Genomic DNA, 27,249 nt, shown 5'->3' with positions numbered 1-27,249 from the left:
TTCCTATAGCCCTATACTTGACCTGCATAATCTTATACACCTCTATCAGGTCTGCTCTCAAACTTCACTGGTCCAAGGAAAACAACCGCAACCTGTACAATTTGTCCTCATAGCTCTGACCCTCCAGCCGAGGTGACATGTGGCAAATTTCCTATGCAGCCCTTCCTAAATTGGGCTGACAAGAATTGCACACAGTACTCCAAAGGCCTAAACAACTGGATAGCTCTCTTGTCTTGAGAGCCCTCCCCAACTTTGAAGCACAATCCTTTCAAAGAAACTGTATCTTTTTACCTTTTAAGCTGTGTGCACCTCAACCATAATCATTGTTGATCTTGAAACTAACAACATTGTTTTGCAAATACAAATTTGTCACTATGCATAGATGGTGGATGTCTGAGTTTCAGATGATACATCTGTATCCAGTACACTTAACAAGTGTAATTTTAGTCATCCACCATGATATTGTTTATTGAAAACATGTTAGATTGACTTTGGTAGATATAAGTGTTGGTCAATGATAGCAATGACAGGATCTTAAGTGTTCAATTATTTCCTTTTGTATTGTTCAGATGTCATTGTGTCACTCCACATGTCCTTGAGATCTGTTGGTGGAGCTGACACAGTGAAGAATCAGTAATTCCACACTGCTATTGTGATTATTTATTATCATTTTGTGATCATAATGATTGTATTTTAAATGTAACTGTGTGAAGAAGTGAATCACAATTAGTGTGTATATGCTACTCTGAGATAACGCTGTTCCATAGCATGTATGACATCAATTATATGTGCCTTTTCAAATTGTGTATTAGAACTTATATAAAGCACCACCTACAATACCACATAGACAGCAGTCTTAATTTTACATGGTGAATGAAATATTAGTTCTACTGGCACAAAAACTGAATGCATTTGGTCACAGTATAAATAAAGCATGCGTATTTATGTAACTATCAAAGAACATTAGGGAAACCTTTAAAGTCACCTGCCACATAATTTTGGCTTGCATAATAAATTTAACTTGTGTTTGTACCATGCAAACACCACAGGTAGCAGTTAGTGGGGAAACTGAAGCCAACATTTTGTTCAATCACCGGTGGCAGTAATTCCAGAGTTCCTGATGGCAATAAATTACACCTGTACTGAAGTATTGCATGAACTATTAACAGGAAATGTTAATCATTAATTTGTTCAATACTAATTAAATACATTTACAATGAAGAAACATTCATCCCACAATAAATCTAAACTCTGACAATTGTAAACTCTTTAGAAATGGTCAAGTGTCATTATACTATCTTCATGGGAGTACTTTTAACTGTATAAGATTATAAAGCATGTTTAATATAGTGACTTACTTTTCACATCTTTGCTAACCATTCACAATATTAAACCATTGAACTTCAGTAAGTTGTCAGCTTAGTTGTTTGAATAAATAGACATTATGTTTTGAGACAGTGCTACTATGGGGAGCTACTGAGCAGAGATTTCAACTTTTACTGCATGAAAATCAAATTTCAAGAGCAATCTGTTCTAATCTGAGACATTTCCAAATAGTCAGTCAAGAGGGGCATTATCAGAGGCCCATTTGCAGAAACTTGCTTTCCTTCTTTGCTGACTTAAGGAAAAAATACACAATAAAACATAATGGATTTTTGAAATTATTTTGCAGGTTGGGGGCATCACTGGCGAGGTTATCACTGATTGAAATTTGACAAGGTGGTGGTGAAATGCCTTCTTGAACAACCATTTGGTCGTATGCAATTGTAAGCTAGCAATGTGTGAAAATATAACGTTCTGGGACTAGGAAGTGCCAAAGTGTTGTTACATTTTACAGCTCCAAATATTAGTAATATAATCATGCCTGGGAATGGGGTAGAATTGGTAATGATGTTTTCAAGAGGTCACTCAGAACATAAATGTTCCATAGCTTTCAAAGTAAAAGTCGTTCTAAAAAAGTCTTCTTTGGTATGGCAAGTTGCTTCACTGATTGAGTCAAAACTCTGAAAAACGTGGATTATAACATGCAGTCAAATTCTTGTAGATTCATGAAACTGTTATATTGGGCTAAAGATATCTCACATAGCGAGTTATATCTGTGGCTGTGTTTTTGGCTACCAGCTTGGTGCCTGAACATGTGCAACTATGTTTATTCAGACAATCGGGCTGTTCTTGGCTATCACATTGTGCACATGCATTAGTTAATGTTGAATAAGTTTTTAGAGATCCTTAGGATCTCCTTAGAGATCCTCTATATATGGCCTCTTGTTCAGTTGTCTACTGCTCTTAGATCTCCCATAAATTGCTTGCCACTTTACCTTATTACCCACCCTTAAAGGCAATTTTATGAGATCATGTAAATTTTCAGCCAAGTGATTTGTGGCTCAAAGAGCAAAATCAGTGAAGGGTCAGCTGAAACCTCTATGCAGACATAGACAGAACTTGCTAAAGTCATACAACATATAAAAGATGCCTAGAAAAGAAGCTGGAGGCAGAAAAGTACAGCTAAATCATATGATCTGCAAGATTTTCAGGTCAGTTAGCTTCATGTTGTGCTTGGCAAGATCAGCATGTGATCAGCATGAAGCATAACAGAATCAAAAATGGAACATGGGGTCCTGCAAAGACAGCACCTTAATTTACATATAATTATTCTTGAATTTAAATGGACAATATAAATGTGCCTTCCTGCTCCCATTATGAACTCTTACTAATATTGCAGATTGGTAGTGGGATGTGTACTCTTTTGTCTGACATCTTAAGTACATGAGCTTATCATTTAGTGCTCAAAATATGAGTGCTGTTTTACAAGGCCCTTGATTCATTTTATGTAAAATCTAAGCTTGTCGTTGTCCTCTGCCAAGGAAGGAAATGGATGTCGAATCCTACTGTGCTATGTATGACTATTTTGTCTCTGGCAACCAGTAATAATACCATGAACTAACATGTAAGTCCATCAAAAGATCTGTTACTTAAATTATTTGTATTTGTTTGACATATTGTTGTACTGGATAGATCTTTCAAGTTATTGTAGTCCTGATGTTCAAGTTAAAGCTTATCTTAACTTGATAGGTTTTAAAAGGCTATATTGTATATCTGGCTTTCGCAATACCCACCCTATAGTTTTTTTTGACTCAGACCATTGTTATCGGAAGTGAAAATTGTTCCATTCTCTCTGCTATTTAGATTCTTTCCATTTGGTGAAAACAAAAGTTCACTGACGAGGGCACTCATTATTTTTAAAAGGTAAACACAATCTTGTCACTATTGTTTTATACTTGTTTGGTACTATGTGAAAAATGTTAAAATAAATAGCCATAAACTAAAGCATTTTGTTTCCCAAAATTAAAATTGATGCAGTAATGAATTGATTTTAGGCAGCATTTTAACACAGAATCCCTACAGCGTGGAAGCAGACAGTTGGCCCATCAAGTCTATTCTGACTCTGCAAAGAGCATCCCACTCCCATCCCTGTAACCCTGCATTTCCCATGGCTATCCACCTAACCAGCACATCTTTAGACTGTGGGAGGAAACTCACACGTGGGAAGAACATGCAAACTCGACACAGACAGTTGTCCAAAGGTGAAATCGAACCTGGGTCCCTGGCACTGTGAGGCAGCAGTGATAACTGCTGAGCCAAACAGGCTATTCTCTGCAATGAAGTTATTTTTCATATTCATAATTTGAATGTTCTGCATCCATTTGTTGAGAAATCAATAATTTAATTTTACTTCTGCCTTCAGCATACTTGTGTTTCTCAGTATTTCATGCTAACTGTCAGGAGACAAGCATATCATAAGCAAAACTACCTAGAAGTGGCATCAAGGAGGCCAGTCAAAGTGACCATGATATTTTTACTACTCCCTGTGGTAACAGAATCCAGAGTACTGCCAGATGAACCAAAGTTAGTTCATGGAAAAATATGGACACAAAAGTGGCTTGAGCCAGATCTATCAGATTTTATCAAACAGTATATTTACATATCCACTGGTGTCTATCCTTTGTAAAACAGGGTGCTTAATGTGCAGTTTTTTAAAAAAAAAACACAAATCTGGCTGAAGATTGACCAGTGGGCTGCAGGAAGAGTCACTAACGTTTAGATCACTCACTTGCACTGGGAACACATATCTATCTTTAGAAAACTTTCAAGCATATCTGCCACAGCAGAATCTGTTGTAGCTGAACAAAAATGGATAGAAACCGAGCAGAAATCTAGAAGGAATAATCTCCAAATTTTCTTGGAAGGATGAAGAATTGTTATATAGATTATAATTTTAAATATGAAATGCATGCTAGTACCTGAGGAAGAATGGAAGGATGGTTTGTCTGTTACTTGGCTCAAGAATCCAAATTCTTTTGAAAGTGAATGAACGAAGAGTTAGGCAGACTGCTTGGTCTTAATGGGAGGAAGTTGTAAGGAGTCTTGTGTCCTATAAGTTGGGTGAGGGAAGATGGTGCTGACACTTAATGTTGCATGTTTCATCCTATAACTACAGATTAGTCCTTCAGAAGATTACTAATCTGACCAACTGAGCCAAGGATCAGACAAACCATCCTTCCATTCTTCCACAGGTACTAGCATGCATTTCACATTTAAAATTACAATCTATATAATTAATCCTTCAATCTACACGGCAGTTGACAGGACCTTAAAGAATATGTTAACATCTTGCCTAATATCATTTACTTGCATAACAATCATTTCACTTTTTTTCTTCACTTAAATACTTTGATGGTGCCAGATTTTTGGCAATTCTTTAAATGAAATCTGTACTGTGGGAAATAGTAATATTGTTACTGGACCAGTAATCCAGAGGACCAGTACACTATACAGAACATTGATTTAAATTCAGTTAATAAATTTGGAATATAATGTTAACCACAGTCATGATAAACGTGACCCTATCATTGATTGTTATAAAATCTAATGTCCTGGGGAAGGAAACATACCATCGTTATCGGCCTGGTGTGCATGTGATTCCACACTAATGGTTCAAGTACAATTGGAAACAGCCAACAATGATGGCCTTGCCAGTGATGCAAATATCCCAAGACAGAATAAAAAGGGCAGGTCATCCTTAGTTGTTAGATTTCACTATACTCCTATCATTTTGATGCAAGAGAAGCCCAAGAACAGTAAGCATGTGGCAGAGCACCCCAGAAGGCATCTCTGATGAGAAGGTGTTCAATCCCATGAATTATCCCACAGACTAATTAGATTGGGGCTCTTCTTTAATAACAAGGATAGGGACATAGTGCCAGTATCATAACTTTCAGAGGCATTATGTCATCACTGAGAAATAGCACAAACAAGCAAGCATCCAGCTATTACCTCTGTACACTAAAGGAATAAATTCTCACCATTTCTCACAATTCTTCCTGAAGATCTACTCCAAGAATAGTTGTGGTTTTGGTTGTAGGGAGAGGGATAGAGATGATTAGTGTCAGACGATGTGGAAGTTGAGGGAAATGGCGAGAAAGGAAGAAAATGAAAGCTAGAATTGTTTTTCTGTGAATTACAAAAAGAGCAGAATGAAGATGTTGACTTGGAGCCTACCTGTGTGTCCCTGTGCTAGGATGCTGTCTCATCTTCCTCATTTACACTAAAATGATTGCACTAACTTTGTGATTAATCTTCAAATGTACTTTTATTCAATCGAGCCTTCAATCAGAAATTAGTACACCTCGTCATTTAGTATACCTCCTTTAGCAGGACCTCCAATTCTTCATTATCTAAAGAAGTCATACTTCCTACTCTGCCATTCCGAGTAACCGAGCCACTTCTTATGCTGCAGCTGCAATTCCTCTATTACAGTGGGATATAGCACTTTAAGATACTTTCAATTTGAGCTGCCAGTCAAATATTTGCAATTAACCAATTCGCCCAGCTGTCAATGCAAGGCTAATATTATTCTTGGAAGGCATAATAATTATTCAAATAAGCTAACCTAACAAAATTGGGCATGGTCACTTCAATTGCTGGATATCACATTACCTGGAAAGATGGGTTCCTAATCAAGGTCTGTTGGCAAGCTTTTCACTGCCAGAAACCTATTCTCAAAGTGGTAGAACTGCTATTGCAAAACCATCATATGCCTCTTTTGCTATGTACACATTTTAACCTGGCAGCTGCAACTTGGCACAACTTAAACTTATTTTTGTCTGTCATCGAAATTACCTCAAAACAACACTGATGCTTTTTATTTCAGCATTGAGTATTTATACATAAAATTAGTGCATGACTTTTCTGGTTATCTGGTCTGCCTATTCCGTTTTTTAAAATGAGCCTATTGAATCACAGCAATTGTTAAAAAATTGATTTATTTTTCAATGTTTCAATCAGAATTTGAAATGTACATTAATTGTCTCTGTTGGAATGTGTAATTTTGAAAAAAATATATTTTTGGCAATGATGAGGATGAGAATTATTTAAGGTTTCAAAAACACTACAGTTCAGATGAGGAAAATAAATTCATGAAGACAGAAAGAACAAATGATTTCTAAGACTATGTTCTATCTTATAGCTTTATAAAGTCTATACATATTATCCCCATAGTCAACAGTTTCATTTTAATGTGCACATGCTTTAAATTTGAGCTGCCAGTCAGATTTTTGCAATCACCAATTAGCCCAGCTGTCAGTGCAATGCTAATATTATGCTTGGAAGGCATGATAATTATGCAAATAAGCCAACCTAACAAAATTGGGCATGGTCAGTGCTGTGAGATTTTTACGGCACAGATCCTGCTCATTTCTTTCAATTGGGGGCTGTAATAGCTGGACAACTTCACAGAATTTCACTTGCCAGCAAATGTGACAGAATATAAAATCAGTAGAGCAGAATATCTCCAGCTGTTCCATGTGACTCCCACTAAACTGTAACTTAACTGAATGTTTGTTCTTGAAATATATTTGGAGTCACTGAATCATACAGTGATGCAGTATAAAAGAAGGCCAATCAGCCCAAAAGGGTCAGTGCCAAGACTGTGAAAGAGCTGGTCAATTAGATATACACCCTTGCCCTTACTCCATAGCCCACCAAATATATCTCCTTCAAGTATTTAACAGTTCAACCAATTCCTTTTGACAGTCATTATTAGATGGATTTCCATTACCCTTTCATGAAATGCATTCCAGAGCAAAACAACTTTCAATACAATAACACTTCTCCTGCATCTTCCTCTCGATCTTTAGCCAATTATGGTTACCCCAGTCCGCTGAGCCTTACCACTTTGAAGGAGTCTGACTACCTGAGGGCCGAAGATTCCCACACTTGTAACACTGCAGACTTTCATGCTAAGTCACTTGGATCTCAGGTGAGTGGACATGGGCTGCACTGGAAAACCCAGGAAGATAGTGTCATTTGAAAAACAAAAATCAGATCAATTTGCTTATCATGCCATTGCTGCAACATCAGGTATTGCTATATTCCAGAGCAGTTTGCTCTAAATTCACATTTTGGTGTAACTCACCAGTTCCAAACCGGCTAGGACATTGGTAAGTTAAGTTAGGGATTTGTGCAATTGCAAAGGATAGGGAAACTCAGTGTGGCAGCAGTTTAATGATAAGACAACTCACAGAATTTACTGGTTGATTCTCAGTTACCTTTCTGCAGACGTGTTAGGAGTAAAGTAATTGTCAGCCCATGGTATTGTGGGATGTGAAGCAAAGATCAGATGAATAATTTATATTCTATCTGATGGAACAAAATATACCAGATTGCTTTGCATTAATCACAGGATTGGAGGCCCAGTCTTATAATAGTTCTCCCATGGTATTTTGTAGATGTTGCCCCACATATGTTGTTAGTTATTGTAGTCATCAGTGTAGATAGTTGGGTGTACTGCAGGACGTATTAGAATGTTGGGCCTTAGGACATTTGATGGCTTGCAGACAGTTGTGTTGGTCAGTTTACCAACTTTGATAGAGATAGAGTAGGAAGTGACCAGATTTTAGATCTTCTGTGTCTTTGATGAAACTTTACTTGATATGGGTGGCTCTTTTGTATTCTTGTTGTACCTGCTTGTAATGCATTGGTACCTGGCAATGTGGGTTCAATGACTGTACTAAATTAGGAAGTGGGGTTTCGCAGAATGAATATGTCCACCTTCCCTTAAAAAAATCTTTGTTTGCAGGTGGCTCACGTTCCCAGCTTAGGATTACAAAATCGAGCTAAAATATTCTTGTTACTGGTTCTGCTTACCAGCTTTTGTTGTCCCTGGAAAAATGCATTTTCAGTCGATATTTACTGGTTGAACCTGGAGCCCAGTGTCTGGATTTTATTTGCCTTCTCTACAGCTTTCGTTTGCATGGCTTCAGGTTGAAAAGAACCATCTGAAGAAGGACCGGTCCTTCGAAAGTCAGTGCTTCCAAATAAACCTGTTGGACTATAATCTGGTGTTGTGTGATTTTTAACTTTGAACACCCCAGTCCAACACTGGCACCTCCAATTCAGTATTTTATTGGGGGAACCACATGAAGGTTGCTATGTCTCTCCCCCCATCACACAGGCACACAACTGGGAATGCTCAGAATCATCAGCAGTCTAAAAACCCTAAAACTAACAAACAGTTGCATGTGCACCTTGAAAACCAAATCACCGTCCTGTACATAACCAACAGTAGGCTCCCACATAATTAGTCTTTGCATCAGCTGTCATCAATGTATGTACTAATGCCATTTCTCCCACAAAGTCATGGCTGTTCATATAGGAATATATGAACATAGGTTTAGGAGTAGACCACTTAGCCCCCTGAGCCTATTCCACCATTCAATGAGATCATGGCTGATCCATGTCTAACTCCATATTCCTGCCTTTGGCCCATATCCTTTAAAAGCTTTGCTGAACCAAAAATTATCTATGTCAGATTTAAAATCAATGACTGAACTAACATCAACTGTTGATTGTGGAAGAGAGTTCCAAATCTCTACACCCTTAACCATCTAGATTTTAGAGAAAACAGGCCTAATTTGTATAATCTCTTATAACTTAACCCCCGAAGTCTAGGTATCATTCTTGTAAACCCACCTCCTATTCCCTCTAAAGCCAACATATCTTTCCCATATCTCCTCAAAGTACAGTGAGTGGGGTCTAACCAGAGTTTTGTTTAACTGCAGCATAACTTCTGCATCCTTTTACTTCAGTCCTCTAGATATAAAGACCAGCAATCAATTAGCCTTCCTGATTATTTTCATCACACATTCATGACATTTTAAAACTCTATGCACCTGAACCCCCAGGTCTCTTTGGACATCCACGCTATTTAACTTTACACCACCTCGAAAATACCCTGATCTATCCTTTTTTTTGGTCCAAAATAGATAACCTCACATTTACTTAGATTGGATTCCAACTGCCACTGTTTGTCCATTCACCTAGTCTACCAATATCCCTTTGTAATTTAAACTATCATCAACACTGTCTACAATGCTGCCTAACTTTATGCAACCAGAAAAATAAAATGTATAACTTTTTATGTCATAATTCAAGTTGTTAATAAATATTGTGAATAATTGAGACCCTATCACAGATTCTTCTGGGACTCCACTTCTATCCTAAAAAAGGACCTAAGAGGCAACATTTTACGCAGAGGGGTGGTGCATGTATGGAATGAGCTGCCAGAGGAAGTGGTGGAGGCTGGTACTATTACAACATTTAAAAGGCATCTGAATGGGTAGGTAGTGCTGGCAAATTGGACTAGATTAATGTAAAATATCCGGTCAACATGGACAATTTGTACTGAAGGGTCTGTTTCCATGGTGTACATCTCTAAAATTATGACTAATATCCCAATTTTTTGGTACCTGTCACATTACCAATTTTCCAGCCATGGGATTCACATTTTGTGTGCTGCTATCATTTAAGTATGAGAGTTCTTTGGGACCTTATATGATATCAAATGTGCTGAGGAGCTACTTTTTAGTCGAAAAAGAAAAATCTTGAAGAGTAAACAAAATGTTCTGCAACTATTTACATTTTAGAAGAAGAGGCTCCACATTGCTGTTGGCACTTGGCAGGATTTAATCTTAGGGCTGCCTTAAATGGGATCCTATTTTACTGCCCCACAAAATCCTCACCATATCATCATACACTCAATCAAGTATGAATCCTTTTAGATCTATTTTTATCATCCTCCAAAGCCTTTTTCTTTCAGCTATTATTGTTATGCATTTATTTATATAATTACATTTACCACTTATCCCAACTTTCACCAAGACTTTGACTTGACAAACTTAGATGCTCCTGGGGCTTACTATTCTCCCCAAACCTATTCTCTTTGGACTTGGGAGACCAGTCTTTTGTTGAATAGGAGATAGCTGTTTTGGAATTTATTTCTGATTGTATGTGGATATATGTTCTTGAGAACCTTTAGTTTCTTCTATTTTGTTTTCTTGGAAATATCACTCCTACTAGGGTAGGCACGTGTTTTTTGCAATACCATTAATCATTGTCTCTTCATAGCATCTTCCATGGAATTGTTTGCTTCACATTTTCAATTTGTGTCAGCAGATTTTTGTTCTCAAAGTACAAGTGGATCTGTGCTGAAATTGGTCATCTCGTTACTTCAACTTGTTGATTATTTTGGACTTTGTTTGCCCTCAATGATTGATTTATTTATAAAACAATCTTGTCCATTCCTTAAATTGTATTACCTGAAGAATTATTCTTGCTTGATAATGCTTGTTCAGAATTCTTCTTTGGAAAGTAGAGATTTCAGCTATTCTATTTGAACTTGTCCTTTCCTTGTCATCTCTGGTATCTAATTTGTAACTTAAGTTTGTCATAACTAGTTGTTCACTGTGTTGTGTAGAAATCTGATTCAAATCAATCTTTGTAGCAATAGAAAACACTTTTGCCAAACCTATATAATCACAGCTTTCTATCTTATTGATAATATGAAATAACTTCTTTATGCAAATGTAATTAATCTTCGGGGATTCTACTTGTTGGTTAAGTTCTACCATGAGCTTAGAGACCTCTATAAAATCTTCTACTGGCCAATCCTTGAACTGGCTGTGCCTTGACTGGCTGTTCCATAGCCTTTGTTGTGCAACTCCTTTGTACTTTTGAATGACTTTAGGAGCAACGTATGCCTTTTTAAGCATGAGTGACTATTTTGTAGTATGTATAGATTTTCTAGTATTTAGGTTGCTGATGTTGCTGGAGAGGTGTTTGTGGCATACCTTTAAGTTATGTGTATTGCTAACTAGACCATGTAGTTGAATTTCTGTCACTGTCAGCAATGTTTTACCAATCAAAGCTCACTATGTGATTATACTGTGACATTATCAAGTCTAACTTGAAATTTATGAGATACCCATTGAAAATCAAAATGTTTGGTCTGAGTTGCCAATTTCCCAAAGGAAATTTTGCACTTCTCTTACACTTAATAAATGTAATGAATGCTCATCAGTACTGCCTCTATCAAAAGGCCATAAGACCATAAGACATAGAAACAAGAGTTCAGTCTCTCAAGCCTGATCTACCATTCAGTAGGATATGAGAGATCATTAATTAAATCATCTTTGGATTCACCAGCATGTTATATTTTTCTGTTAAATCTTGGTCATTCAAGATTTTTCTTAGTACTGATGTAATAATTACCAAAGGCTTTCATATCTCTATAAGGTGTCTGTATCTTCCTTTACTCCTTGATAAGCAATAACGTGATCTACTTTATTCCCAGTTACATAAAGAAATGTATTTACTTCTTCCACTTCTGGCTTCATGTCCAGTTTAGAGACTATTCTTATCTCAAGAATGATTTTCTTCAGGACATATATATATTTACTGACAGAACACTGGGACTAATGTCAAGATGGGAGTGAATCTCATGTAGGAACTGGCGCATAGCATTGAGAGCAGCAGATCAATGCAATATGCATTGTTTCACGTACTCAAGTGTACCCAACACTACTGTACTGCAATTCAACCTGGCCTGAGGATGCCACACAAATGTGGTACATATACAACTTTGGAAAACCATGAGGATTATTTTTGGGATCTTGAGACTAACGTTGTTTGAATGGCTTCCTATGTTAGCATATATTAAATCTCCTGATGTCTACAGGGAAAACATCCCTCTCAAAGTATACCATAAGCTGATTGTTAACGAAGCATCCCCAGTGACACAAACAAAAACCCACAGCTCATCTAAAATCCTGTGATCCCTTCTGGAGTCAACTCTATAAGTGATGATCTGATGACAGCCCCATTTTCGTAAGCAGTGAACCTCCTGGTTGACTACAAAGATTACAACAGTAATCTGGTAACTGACTCAAGCAGATGAAGTCCAATGGAAACATGGACAAACCTCAAGTTCTTGAAGAGAGGTCAGGGGAGATGTGGCCATTTGTTCCACAAGTAGTACATGAGAAGTTGCTCCACAGTCAACCAAAGCAAACAATCACCCATTATACTGCCAGAGAGATCTATTCCTGGTTACATAGCAACCATTCATACTAAGTTACTTGAAGCCACTGAATGGATTACCCTCAACATCAAACTATATCTGCTTCTTCAGGTGAACAAATATAAAGACATTTTGAGGCAGTTCTATGCAAACAGCAAGGCTAGCAGAAATATTGTGGCTTGTGCCCCTCACCTGAGGATAAGAACATAAGAACTAGAAGCATGAGTAGGCACATAGAACATTGAACATTACAGTGCGGTGCAGTACAGACCATTTGGCCCTTGGTGTTGCACCGACCTATGAAACAAATCTGAAGTCCATCTAACCTACACTATTCCATTATCATCCATATGTTTATCCAATGACCGTTTAAATGCCCCTAAAGTTGGCAAGTCTACTACTTTGAAATTCTAGCACGCCATGATCACTAGATCTTAGAGGATCTTTTACTGTGAGATCATTGATTAATCCCACCTCATTACACATTGCCAAATCCAGAACAATTTGCTCCCTGGTTGACTCCTCAATGTGCTGCACAAAGAAACAATCTTTAATACATTCAAAGACCTCTCCCTTGAGGCTACCCTTGTCAATTTGATTAACCTAGTCTATGCACATATTAAAATCACCCATGATTTTTGCCATTCCTTTCAGAGAAGTTTGAGTATTTCCTGGTGTACTGCACTCCACTGGGAAATTATGGTTTGGGGACCTATAGATTGATTCCATCAAGGACTTCTTTCACTTGCTATGTCTTATTTCTACCCAAACTGATTCTGCATCTCGATCTCCAGTACCTATACCATTCTGACTAAAGCATTGACCTCTTCATTTTCTAATAAAGCTACACCATCTCTCTTTCCTCCCAATCTGCCCTTCTGAAACAGTGAAGTACTCTTGGTTATTCAATTCCCAAACCTGATCTCTTGCAACCACATCTCAGTAATCATCACCAACTCATACCCATTCATCTCTACTTGCACTGTAGACTTATTAATTTTATTTTGAATGCTTTGTGTATTCAAATATAAATACAAAGCTTCTGGTTTATTATCAAATTTCCCGATTCTTATATGTTGATAAAGGAGTGGCACTAATAAAAAGATGACCTAAAGACAAAAAGATAATGAAAACAGGAGAAAATAAACATTGAGGATAAACTTGCAAGTAACATCAAGGCAGGTAGAAACTGATAGTTTGGAAGAAAGGGGCCAAAGTGAACTTTGATCTCTGAGGGTATAATAATGGGAAAGCAGTACATGGCAAATGTGTTGAATAAATAGTATGCATCAGTCTTTACAGTTGAATACACCAAAAGCATTAACAAATAATCAGTGGGTTAAAATGGGATGGTTGGGTGGAGTGGTATATATAAAAATACAATAGCTATGGATATATAAGGAAACTAACAATACGAAAGGCTAATAGGGCTGGTAACCTGGTGGGTTACATTCTAGGATTTTAGAGAGGTAATGATGCACTGGTAGCAATCTTCCAAGAATCTTTAGATCTTGGAGATGTCCCAAAAGATTGGACAACTGCTAATGTAGCATGCGTATTCAAAATGTGAGACAAAAAATACATAACTGTAGGACATTAAACTATGGCAATAACTTAACATCTGTTGTTCGGTGAATGTTATGATCTGTTAAAACGGTTGTAATAGCGAAATATTTAGAATTACATAATTTAGTTAAGGAGAGTTAGCCTGGCTTCTTGAAGAGGAGATCATGCCTGAAAGTTTATTAGAATTATTTTATGAGGTATTAAGTAGCATAGATAAAGGGGAATTAGCTGATGTGATATTTTGCATTTCCAGGAGGTGTTCCTTAAGGTACTATACATAATATAATAATATAGCTACTTAATATCCATGCATTGAGGGTAGTATATTTGCATGGATAGAGGATTGGCTAACTAATAGAAGACAGAGTTGAGATAAAGAGGGCATTTTCTAGATGACACCCCTGTATCACAGGGATTAATGCTAGTACCACAGTATTTTACAGTATATGTTCATGATTTGGGTGAGAAATGCGAATGTACTATGGCTAAGATTGTAGATGACATAAGAATTGGTGGAAAGGCAAGTGGTTTAAGATAACACAGAGTTTGCAGAGGGATGGATATAGGTCAAGCAAGTGAGTTAAAGCCTGGCAGCTGGAATATAAATGGAGAAACTGTGAGGTTATGCACTTTGGCAGGAAGACTAGAGGAACTGAATATTACTTATATGGAGAAAGGCTGCAGAAATTTACAGCACAAAGGAATTTGGGAGTGCTCATGTATGAGTCACAAAAAAGCTTGCATACAAGTTCAACAGGGAATAGGGAAGGCTCCGAAAGCTTGTACTTTCAAATAAACCTGTTGGACTATAACCCTATATGTGATTTTTAACTTTATTTCAAAAGGAATGGGGAGTCTTGTTTAAAACTATACAAGGCAATAGTTAGACCATACCTGGAATACTGTAAACAGTTTTGTTTTCCTTATCTAAAGAAATGGTAACCTATGATAACCTCATAGGCAATCTCAGAGACTGCTAGCCTTTGATTGGCTGGTGGCTTCTGGTAAAGTGGGACTTCAATGTCAAGTAGCTTTGCAGAAGCTCAGCTCCTAATTAGTAAATTGGAGCTGGATCTAGCAAGCTTTCTTGTTGATGAGGGCAGAAGTAACTTGGCACTTCAGAAATCAATCCCAGCAATTGTCTCTAAATACAATTTGAAGAACTCATATTAGATGAGAAACATTAACTCAGTTTCCCATTCCATACATGCTGTCAGACCAGCTGTGTTTCTCCACCATTCTGTGTTTGTTTCTCAAAATACTAGTCTGATATTCACAGGGTATCCATATTGGTTGGATTTAGTGCTCATGCTCTCACAGGTGTCAGAAATGGTAGGTTGGGACCACAATCAGCTAACAGAGAGCAGGGTGCCGACCATGAATACTGGTTTGGCATCTAGCAGAGGTACCTGTAACTGACGGGTGCAAAACGTCCTCAGTTCTCCCAAGCATCATCTCACAGGGTAGACGTACCTCTGGTTGTAGCCCTTCAATAACAATATTATCCGAAAATAAAGTCTTGGAAAGCAGTATAGAGAAACCATCTCAGCTATTGTTCCTAGTAAGTAGCACAAGAATCTCATGCGAAGGACATAAATTAGGGTAACAAGCATAGAACAGAGCATAATACACAAAAATGTACTTTCATCACATAGACAGGTAATTACAGTAAAGCTCCTCTCCTGTTGCTGAGTATTGCCAGACAGGAGAATATCAGTAGATAGAAAACATGAGTAGCAATAAGTTATTTGGCCCTGTAAATCTGTTCTGCTGTTCAACAAAATCATGGATGATTTTCTCCCTCAAATTCATCTTCTCTGCTATCCCTATACTCCTTGAATCCTTTTCTACCTTTATTCAAAGGGTATAATTCCATGCTCTGTATTCTCAAGGCAGGAGAAACACTTTCTCAGATTTATCCTGTAGAATTTTTCATATCTTTATTCAGTCAGTTTTCTGAACTCTAAGGAATATAGGCTGAGTCTACTCAATATTCTCTTATGGGACATCAAGTTCATCTGAGGAATGGAACGGATAATTAGGTCTTGGTGTTATAAGTTAAACACTGTCTTTTGCTCCCATTTAGTCAGGCTTTGTGCCAGGAATCTTTCCCTACACTCAGTTTAAAGTGCAAAGCACCTTTGGACAGATGCACTGTTCCATATAGTAATGCACAATGCAATTAAATAAACAATGATTATGCCTGTTCTATAACCACCAGAGGATATTAATGCAGGTTTGATGTGGATGAGTTACTGGTGCAATGAAAGACCTGCGTACACAAGTAAATAGATAACAGTGAAGTCAAAACAAGACAGATTTATGATTGTACTCAGGGGAGAAAGCCATATGCCAATGATCATTGCTTTGCAGATAACCAGGGCTTCTTTATGTGTGGGGAAATATCTGCATGCCCTCCTTCATAATTCTTCTGATCTGCTTCTTGGTGGTTTTACTCAATCACTGGGTTTTGAACAATTAAAATGTGATGCAGAATGCAGCACATTATTACTTTAGCCATTTTAGCAAAAGCATTTTTGAGGTGTTTGCCAGTCACCTGATTTTTATTTTCCTGATCAACCTGTTCGGAGATTTTATTACATACCTCTGGTGTGGATGGGACTTGAACTTTGGTCTGCTTGGTTCAAGAGTAGGGATACTACCACTGCACCACAAGAGGGTCCCTTAAAGAATACGCCCTTATTACTTGTGCACTGTCCAGCTGAAATATAATACATAATCCCCTTCAGGAAATTGAACTCTAGCCCCCTGTGTGACAGACAGGGATACTAACCATTACACTAATGAAGAACAACTTGCCAGTCACCTGATGCACAGTTTGATCATCCAAACACCCTGCGTAATTATTATGTTGGTCTGGGTCCCCAGGCATAAAGTTCAGTGGCCTAGAAATCTTCAGTGGTTTCAGGTCTTTACTGGCAATTAAGTCTTCAATATGGCAGGCAGTAAACACACATACCATACAGGTATTGAAGGTCTCCTTGCTCATGAACTCAGTTACACCCAGTAGTTGAGTACAGGTCATTGATATCATTTGCAAGAGACCTTTTATCAGATGAGTCTCAGTCTACTTCAGTTGCATGAATAAATCTCTACACTTTGTTCAGCCAGCTGAACTAATTTCTAACCTATTATGTTACTTTCCAGCCTGGGTATGTAGGTTGTATAAAACAATGGTTGTTAGGCACAATCCATAACTTGCAGCCATCATATGTTGGATTGCTGCTGGATCCATGAATCGTGGTTATTTCAGAGGAAGTGAAAAAGTGAGTGCCACATGCCAGCTTAATAGTAGTGATTCTTTTGAGTTTATAACTAGCAATAGTATCACTGAAAAATACCCAAGTAGCAATACAGCTGCAAATAATTCTTAATTGAATTCTAAGGATTCATACAAATTGGTAGAAGTCGTGTTGCCTTTTGATGGCAGGTACCAGTTTACGCCAAACTTTATTTGTTGATGGTGCAGTACAAAATATCCAAGTCAGACATTTGTGAATAAGATATGTGCACTAGACATCATTTAACAGTTGTAATAAGTGCCATTGCCCTGACTTAGATGTGGAGAGTTGTTCAAGTACAATTTATAAACATGCAGAATGAATTTACCGATGGCTGTATTGTGCTTAATACTGCCAAATAATCCCCGAACGCCGATTGAATTATTTTTCAGACCTACCAGCTCTGTTTCAAAACCTGCATCCCATGGTGCATTGCAATATCCACAGAACTTTTTAGTGACAATAGGAGCAGGCATGCATCAATGATATTAGAAGTTAAAGTTCATTCAGATGAAGTAGGGATGCTTAGCCATGCTGTATAGTCCCTTCTAAAATGTATGCTGGCGAAAATCCAAATCTAGGGTTTCCTGCTGAATTGCTGTTTTCGATTTCTGTACTTCTGCCTGTCGAAGTCTTGGTTGAATAGATCGTGAAAAGTTTATTAGTATTCTTTGTTGTACAGCTTTGGTTAAAATTCTTAAGAAGTCATATTCCACTCGAAACCTTAACTGTTTCTCTCTCCACAAATACTGTAGATCTGAATATTTCTAACGCTTTCCGTTGTCGTTTCAGATGTCCGGCATCTGCAGTATTTTACTTTGATTTAACTGGTTAAACTCCAACAATCTCTCTCTACAGATTATTGTGGCCCGGAAACATTGCTTTCCCAGCCATAAAACTCCTTGTACTTAAACCGGGACTACAGATATTTTACTGTCGGCAGAGGGGGCGGGATGATCGGGTAAATAAACTGGTGGCTAGTTTTGGTGAGTTTGAATTCTGTATGAAAAAAGTGTGCAGAGGAAGTGTTAAGATTGGATCCTAAATGGTGTGAGATCATGCAAAAATGTGTGCTTTAAAAAAAAGTTGCCAAATTTTCAAAAGCACTTGATCGACCTGGGGTGCTAAAAAAAACTCCGCAGGTGTCACTCTTGAATATGAACTGGTCAAAATTAAGATCCACGGCGGAGCCACTTGGTCACCTCCCTCCCCAGATTTCGCGTGGGAAGAGGGGATACAGGTGGAGCGGGTGACGTCACACGCCATTGTTTACACTGGGGCGTCCCGACGCACGGCTCAATGCTGCCCGGTTGCTATGGCGGCGAGCGGCATGACGTCAGACGGCGGAGTTGATACAGTGTATCGGGTGAGTGTTGGCAGGATACTCGCGCGGCGCTTGTGAATGGCTCGCTGCGGCTACGGCTGCGGCTGCTCTGCTGGGCTCTCTGATCACTCAGTTCCGTGCTCAGTCTGCGCTCTCTGATCGTGGTGCCATGCTGCGACTGCAAACCACGGCTGTCCATCCGTGATCCACCAACTCTTACCCCCTCCCCGATACCCGCACCCACCCAACTCCACCCCCCCCCCCTCGCATTCCAACCTAAACCTCGGCAACCAGCAGCCACAATGTCCAGGAGGAAACAGAGTAACCCCCGGCAGATTAAACGTGAGTTTGTCGCTATGCCTGTCCTTTTGCTCACTTCACAAACTCTCTTGCCGTCTGTCAACGCCGCGGCGTCTCTCCTCTCAGTTTTAAAAACGACTGTTTCCAGGCAGGTGTTCATATTTCTGATGAGAGGTAGGAGGCACAGGATATATTTTCACAGTCGACCTCGTCAGCGAACCAGAGTGTCTGCTCAGTGCAAGCTAAAAATAATTTACTTATCTGGTGATTTTTATATCGCCGGAACAATCATCAGTTTTGGATATTCTAGACTTTTCCCTATTTGATTTTCCCTATATGATTTGCTTTTGTTTTACTTTTTTAAAAAGAAAAACAGAGCGCTCTTTTCTGATGACGACTCTATTTTTCTGGTAAAGGAAACATTGAACAAAAGTAGAGCTTGTTTGACTGTAGACTGGATGATGAGAAAACATGATAAGCCGGAGGCTTGATCTAGGTCCTGATATAGATTGCCAAGTGAGATAACAGTTCTTATCAGTTCATACCAGACTGGAGAGGTACCGAGTAGGACGGTTATTGAAATACAAAGAAATTAAAAAAAAGCAAAGAAAAATCCCCAGAAAGTCTGCTGATGTAATTGATTCCATCGTTAAGCTATTAATGCCGTTGATTTCTTTACATCTAACATTGAATTCATTGCATTTGGAGAGGCTAAGATGGCATGTGTACATAAATTTGTTTTTCAACATTGTACTTACTGGACTTAGGCTAAAAATATTTGTCACTTGTTAATTTGAATGGATTCCACTTCTTTTGATTTGCAACAATGCTCTACAGCTGATAGGATTCAGGAAGTAATTTTTTCTACAGTTATTTTAACCCAGAAGGGAAATTGGATGTACAATATTACATAACACAAGTAATTGATCTCTTGTGTGAAAAACACATAACTGCTGGCTTGTGAAGCTTTACAGTAGTACAACCTACTTTTATTTCTGTTTTATATTAGCAAGACTTAACAAATGGTTAAATATCAGAGTTATTTGGACATGATGCCAAGTTGTATATCAGGTGAATTTCATAATCTACACTTTTGGTTTGCAAAGAACTGACCATACTATATCGTGGAAATAAGCTTAAAGTTGTATATTACTATCCAATATAGTTGTATAAGAAACAAGTCGGTAAATTCTCTTGATCCATACTTGGGATGAGGGGTTTCTCTTATAAAGAAAGAGAAGTTGAACAAGTTGGGCCAATCCCCATTGGAGTTTAGGAGAGTGAGAGATGACCTTGTTGAAACATACATGATCCTGAGGGGGCTTGATAAGATGGTTATTGGGAGTATGTTGTAGAGGAGAGTTTAAGAATGAGGTCTCACTTTGAAAACCAAGAAGAATTTTATTTTGTGTGGGTTGTTTGTGGAAATTTCTGCCCAGAAAGCAGTGAAGACTGGGTCATTGAACTTATTCAAGTCTGAGTTAGATTTATGATTGACAAGGAGGCCAAATGTTATGGTGGCAGAAAATAATGTGGAAATGGGGTCAAAATAAGATTGACCATGATCTTACTAAATGGCGAAGCTCTGAAATGGGCCAAGTCGTCTAGTCGTGCTCATATGTGCTGTGTTCCTATGAGTTAGATGTGTTTAACTGTTTATACTGCCACCCATGTTTAACTCCGAATTTTGAGTTGTTAAAACTTGTTCAGGTGTTTGAGTGACAGTGTGTAAACAGAGTTTTTATCCACTTCATTCCACTTCCTTACTCAGTTTTAAGCCATGCTAATAGCAATTAGATTAGATTCACAGGTGAAAGTTTTTTAAAAAAATTACCCATGTGAAAGAGACAAAACTGATGATCTGTTAGATTTTTGTAATTGATAATTCTCCACTGCACTGGCCAATCTTATGCTTTAGTTAAGAGGTCATTTTGACTTAAATGTTCTATATTTCATGAGCTTTGCTTAAAATACCGCATTTTAAAATACTAAAATAAACCTTATTGTTTGATCTGACGTTAGTTTGCTCATGAAGCTTTACAGTAGTACAACCTACTGGGCGGATTGATTGGGGATTGATTGCTGACATTTATATGCAGTATGGAAATGCACTATTGTGTATTTTTAGGATTGATTCTCAATTTGTTTGAGATTTGTCTTGAACTGGCTATGCACAACTTACATTGCAGTAGATACCAGGGGATCATACTTACTTACAAAAATGTAGAAATGTTATAAAATTTTAAGGGAATGTAGATTTTTGTGGGAAGTAAAAGAAACTTCAATGGGATTTTAGCTTGTGCCTTTCTTGCTAACATGTACGTAGTTCTATAATAACTTGCAATGTGCAGGCAATTAATTCAAAGGGAATCTTATGATTACATTGAGGTGAAATTCATTAAGTTATGTAATAATTCAAGAAAGAGAAGGTGAAAATAAACCACCTATTTGGAAGTATGAATTAATACTATTTGTTGTTAGCTGTTTAGAATGTTACTAGATACATTTTTCAATTATATAAACGTTATAAATGAACAGATTTAAGAAAATTATTTTAATATTCTTGGCCTCTGTTACATGCAATTTTGCATCTAAGTTGGCTTCTAGATCTCAAATGCTATGTTTGAAATGGCCTTAAGGTTAAGATATTGTCCTTGTTTTTAATTGCAAGCATAATGCTAAGTGTGTTAAGCTGGATATCTTTGATTAATTCACCATCATTAATTGTTTTTGTACAATCTTTCAAGCCAATGACATGACATGACATTTAATATTGTAACTGAAATAAAGTTTGGCCTTAACTGTTCTTTTTGTAGAAATAATTTCAGAAATCCTTATGTGCTTTTGTTGAACATTGGAAACTTTTAATATTAAAACAAACTTTACGTGGTGACTATAAAGAGTATCTTGTATCAGTTACATTGTGAAAGTAAAGAATGTAATGTACTTGAGATCATACGTTCTTCATAATGTTTACAATGTGTCTTTTAGGTGTTTTCATTTACAAGTGCTTTGTCCTTTTTGTCTCATTTCTTTCCTTTTGTCTGTTATCTAATGTTACACAGTCTTTAGTCTCTGTCCTTGATTTTTTGTGATTTTCACTTTCTCATCTTTGCACAATTACTTTATCTACCTGGTTTCATACTTCTAAATTCACTCGTCTGTGCTTTTTAAAGTTGTTATTAGTTGCCCTGTCTCCTTTTTGAGTATGTTCATTCATACATTTTGTTATTGTTCATTCTAGTACCTTGTGATTCTGTGATCTGCGTGTGTCTTATAATTTCCACTATTCTGCCCTGTTCCTATGCAGGCACTCCTCTCTGGTTCCACTATTTGCTGCTGCTGCTGCTGCCATCATTTCTGTTTTATTTTCACTCTTTCTCTCCCTTTTTGAGCTGGATAACATTCTCCTGGTATAGGCCTCTTGGGCAGGTTTGCTATATGATAATACAGAAAGTTGAACTGGCCCCATTACTATGAAGTGATGGTTGCATTGATAAGCTTTGATAATGGTGCAGATAGCAAGTACTAAGCGACCAATGGTCGAGCCTTGTCTTCCATTAGCATTCCGCTCCAGTAATCTGCACAGCTCTGACAATCACTTCTCCATTTCCACTCCTCTACCAGATAAGAATGGAAATACTGACTTCATGGGAGCTGATTAGGGTGTCTGGATTTCTCGATAATACCTTGATAAATTATGTTTCCTTTTTTTAAAAGGGGGAGAGTCAAAACTTCACATCTATTTTTCCCTCTCATGGTGTTTTATTAAAGGAGCTCCAGTCCAGTTGTGTTTTTTTTTAAAAAAAGTACTGTGATAAAAAGCAAAGATAAGGACTGGACTGTTTTGTGTAGGAGTGCGTATCAATGTTATCTATCTCTTTTTTTCACTTTACTGAGCAGCCTGTTGTTTTTAGCCTTATCACACTCCACCAAAATGCCAGGGAAAAAAACTGCCTGGATTATTCATTGCTTGATGATAACATTTTTTTGTAATCTTTTTTTTAATTTTTCAAATTAGGTCTGCGTAAATAAGGTGAATGTTCTTGCAATAAGATACTGCATGATTGACTGCCTGTCTTCAGGGGAATAAGCATACTGTCCTCTGTCTTTTTAAATATTAATTTTAGACTGAACATTTTAATTGAATCAGTACTGAAAAAGAAAATTGAGTGTTTGGCAGTCTTTGGATTGACCATGGTCTGGACATTTTGTTGTCAACCCACATTGCTTCCTTGGGTAAAGTAATGAGTTTCTTGCACTGCGTCTTTGACTGTCTGCTGTTTAGAGGAGAGAAAAATTTGGCTGCTTGATCAAGGGAAACCTTGTACAGTTGTGGCTGTCTGCCTTTTTTTTGTGATATTACTTAGAGTGAAAAAACAGTCTAAACTTTAGTGATGGATGTGAGCCAACCACTTGTACTTCTAGCTTATTGAACTGACTGGTTGGTCCTCCTGAATGCTGAGTAATGCAAGGCTACTTAGCTCCCACCCACAAACAACGAATTCTATTGCCTGCTTTCCATAGGGTTATGTTTAGTACAACAGGGAGCTCGCTTCTCTTTCTCCCCTCCCCATCCTTTTTTTTTCTTCTTTTCCCCCCTCCTCCTTTTTTATTTCTCCCACCCCTTTTTCTTTCTTCACCACCCCCCAGCCCCCACCTTTCTCTTTTTCCCCCAAACATTAAGCAAAATGGAATAGATCTGATCCATTTCGTTTTCCTACTTATCAAGGTAGGTAGATTGAAATTTGAGTTCTGAGTTTATGATCAAAAATTGTTTGTTATTAAATGATGTGATGTTATCAGGTTTTGACCAGAGAATAATAATGACAATGAATTGTTTTTTTGCTGAAAATTAAATCACTGTCATTCCACACACACAATCTATGTTTTGAGAAAGAGCAAAATACTTTGCAGTGTTATGTACAATTTCTTTGGGAGCTGTTTACATAGAATCATCCCTTGGTTAATATCACATAGCATCACATAGCTCTTTCACTTAGATTTTGTTTTATGATTTGATAGGTATCATCACAGCCTTTGATTTGAATAAAAAGTAAGTCATTGATACAGAGGTTTGTTGTAATCAGGGACCTCCATCCACTGAATGCACTTGATTGAGTAACATATAACTAATCATATATGGGGTTCATGGTTTCTATTAGCGTGAGATGTTTGGTAGAGTTTCTGATTCATATTCAAGTATTAGGGGGTATTGAAAGAATTGACGACTGAATTATATACCTTTCTCCGTTTGGCTGTACACTAAAAATAAATCTATTGTCGGAACAGTGTCCACTTCAATATAGTGATAATGTGCCATGTTTTTTTGGACAATAATGCCTTTCATGGTACTGCTGTGTATCAATTACTTAAGCATATCAGTGCAATATGGTGTTGAATCCATGCATACTCCACCATTCAATTAGATCGTGATTGATGTGTATTTCTGTTCCATTCACCTACCTTTTTGTTCCATGTTCGTTGGTACTTCTAACAAGGAAAAAGAGTCACACCACACCAGGTTATAGTCGTATTTGGAAGTTCAAGCTTTTCAAATGCTGCTTTTTCATTCATCCCAGTCTGACACCAGCACCTCCACATCAAGGAAAAAGAAGAGTAGGAAGAATTGAAGGGAGAATTGCAATAATCCAAGAATTGGTAATGAGCAAATTGTTGAAAATGTGAGTTTATAAGTGCCCATGTCCTGTTGGACTTCGTTTTTAGGGTCTTTAAAGAAGTGGCTGGTGGGAGAATTGATACATTATTTTTAATTTCCCAATATTCCCTTGATTTGGGGTAAGTCTCAGTAGATTGGTAAAATGTAAATATAACTTCTTTATTCAGAAAGGGAGGGAGATTAAAAGCAGGAAACTACTATTAGATTAATATCTTCCATAGGGAAAATGCTAGAAGTTATTAAGAAGTTATAGCAAGGTACTTGGGTCTGTTCAAGGAAATCAAGTGGAGTCAACATGGTTTTGACAAGGAGAAATCTTGTTTAAACAATGTATTAGGATTCCTTTGAGGAAGTAACATGTACTGTGGATAATGGATGTACTGACATGCTACATTGAAGATTACTGTGAAAAATAAAAGCTTATGGTTTAGTTGGTATCATTTTATCATTGAGAGAAGATTGGCTCCCTAACAGGAGGTAGAGAACATGTACAAATGGGTTCCTTCCAGGTTGGCTTAAAGTAATGTGTGGTATGTCATAGGGATTGGTGCTGGGACCTCAACCTTTTTAGTTTGTATAAATAACTTGTATGAATGGATTGAAGGTATGGTTGGCAAATTTGTGGATAACACAGATATGTAGTAAAGGAAGTAGTAATGATGGCACACAGGTCACAAAAGGTATATATGGGTGGTGAGTGGGCAGAACTCTGTCAAATGTATAATGTGGGAAAATATAAAATTGTCCGTTTTGGCAGCAAGCATAATAAGGCATATTATGTAGAATGAGAGGAATGCAGAAGGATCTTGATCGTGTTAGGGCTAGGTAAAGCAGGCAGAATTAGTGTTTAGCTGACAGTGTGTTGCTGGAAAAGCGCAGCAGGTCAGGCAGCATCCAAGGAACAGGAAATTCGACGTTTTGGGCATAAGCCCTTCTTCGGGAATCAAGCCCTGATTCGACGTTTCGGGTATAAGCCCTGAAGAAGGGCTTATGTCCGAAACATCGAATTTCCTGTTCCTTGGATGCTGCCTGACCTGCTGCGCTTTTCCAGCAACACATTTTCAGCTCTGATCTCCAGCATCTGCAGACCTCACTTTCTCTTCGAAGAATTAGTGTTTAGGAAATCTTATGGAATGTTATCATTTATCAAAAGGGGAATTGAATGCAAAGGTGTGGCATTTTTGCTTCACTTGTACAGGCACAAGTGAGACCACATCCGGAGCAGCCTTTCTTTCTTAAGAAAGGATGTGAATGTGTTGGAGGCAGTTCAGAAAAGGTGTGCGAGACAAATAGCTGGAATGGATAGGTTCCCTGGCGATGAAAGGTTGGACAGGCTAGGCTTAAATTTGCTGAAATACAAAAGAATAAGTGTCAACTTGATTGAATTAGATCCTGAGCAGTTTTGACAGGTAGGGTGTGCAGAGGATATTTCACTATTTAAAAATCTATTTAAAACAAACGTGATTTTTATTCTTAGAGGGTTGTGACTCTTTAGAACCTTGTTTCCAGAAATGTGGTGGAAGCAGAGTTTTTGACTATTCTTGAAGCAGAGGCGGATAGATTCTTGCAGAACGAGGGTTGGGAGTTAGGGGAAATGTTATATGGGGTAGGTAGGAATGTGAATTTGAGATTGCAATCATATCCGCCAAGATCTTATTGAAAGGCAGAACAGGCCCAAGGGACTGAATGGCCTACCTGCTGTATGTTCAAATGTTCATATAAGATTAGGTGAATGAGATATTTTGCTACAAGCAAGAGGCAACATTGTTTGCATGTCCTGATATTTCCTTCGGAGCACCGAATCCAAGGGATTAGTTTACTTGCCAGTTTTTTGCCTCAGGAAATAGCATCTCAAGCTAAGTAGGATTTGGGATTTCAGCATAAATATTTGGTACTGGGCTGGATTGTAGGTACAAGGCAAGATGCTTCAACATTGGGAACTGAGTATCTTTTTATAATTGATGTTTAGTATGATGCACCCTTGCAGAAAGCATATTTGTGCAGAAGTAATTGAGTAGGTGGAGTGAAACTTCAAAAAGTTGAAATCTTTCATTTCTCCGGTCATTTTTAAGTTATCTTTGAGTCAAATTGTTGATTATTTGGTACAAAGTTTTGTACTTTGTGTAAATTGATTGAGTTTTTATTAATTTACAAATTTGGCACATGTTCAATTATATTGGAACTATTTTTGGTTTTTTTTGTTATATATTAACTATTTATCCCTAATTATTATGTCTTCTCTGGTAGGGATAGTGACTAGATGAGTCAATAAAAGCTGGAAAATTCATGTTTCCATAGAGGGTCTGTGCTGAAATAGTAATGAATATGAATCATGGAATTTGCCATGTATCCTGTACTTAAAACATAGTGTAGACAAGGCAAGGCATGAGTGCATTCAAGGCTATAATTCACATGCAAGTAGACACATGGGTGCAATATTGGTTAATAGTCAGTGTCTAATAAAGTGTACCACAGCAGAAAATCTTGGGGCAAAAATATGGCCAACCAAAAGTCTGCATTTGGGGTTTCACAAGCATCTAAACTATGTATGCCACTACTATAGCAAACAATAGTGCTTTTCTTAAATTTCCAAGCACTGAAGAAGTGGTTATTTCTGTCTCTGCAAACAACAACATTAGAGTGCATACTTGAAGGGGTCCTG

General features: G+C 37.6%; 1 protein-coding gene across 3 annotated transcripts in view; it reads left to right on the top strand.

The window, feature by feature from the left end:
* The first annotated feature begins 18,625 nt into the window (after positions 1-18,625).
* The window catches only part of zfpm1 (zinc finger protein, FOG family member 1), a 269,811-nt gene continuing 261,187 nt past the window's right edge, over positions 18,626-27,249 (top strand). For 2 of the 3 annotated variants that reach the window (XM_060838058.1, XM_060838056.1), the window contains exon 1: positions 18,692-18,949. In XM_060838058.1, the coding sequence (XP_060694041.1) occupies positions 18,910-18,949 (40 nt within the window). In that variant the 5' untranslated portion in view covers positions 18,692-18,909. Of the gene's footprint in view, positions 18,650-18,691; positions 18,950-27,249 lie in introns of those variants that run through there. The other variant, XM_060838057.1, reaches the window with a different exon arrangement.

Source organism: Hemiscyllium ocellatum, chromosome 17 (genome assembly GCF_020745735.1).
Source record: "Hemiscyllium ocellatum isolate sHemOce1 chromosome 17, sHemOce1.pat.X.cur, whole genome shotgun sequence".
NCBI lineage: Eukaryota > Metazoa > Chordata > Chondrichthyes > Orectolobiformes > Hemiscylliidae > Hemiscyllium > Hemiscyllium ocellatum.
The sequence above is the reverse complement of the archived record's forward strand: the minus strand, read 5'-3'. Positions and strand labels throughout refer to the sequence as shown.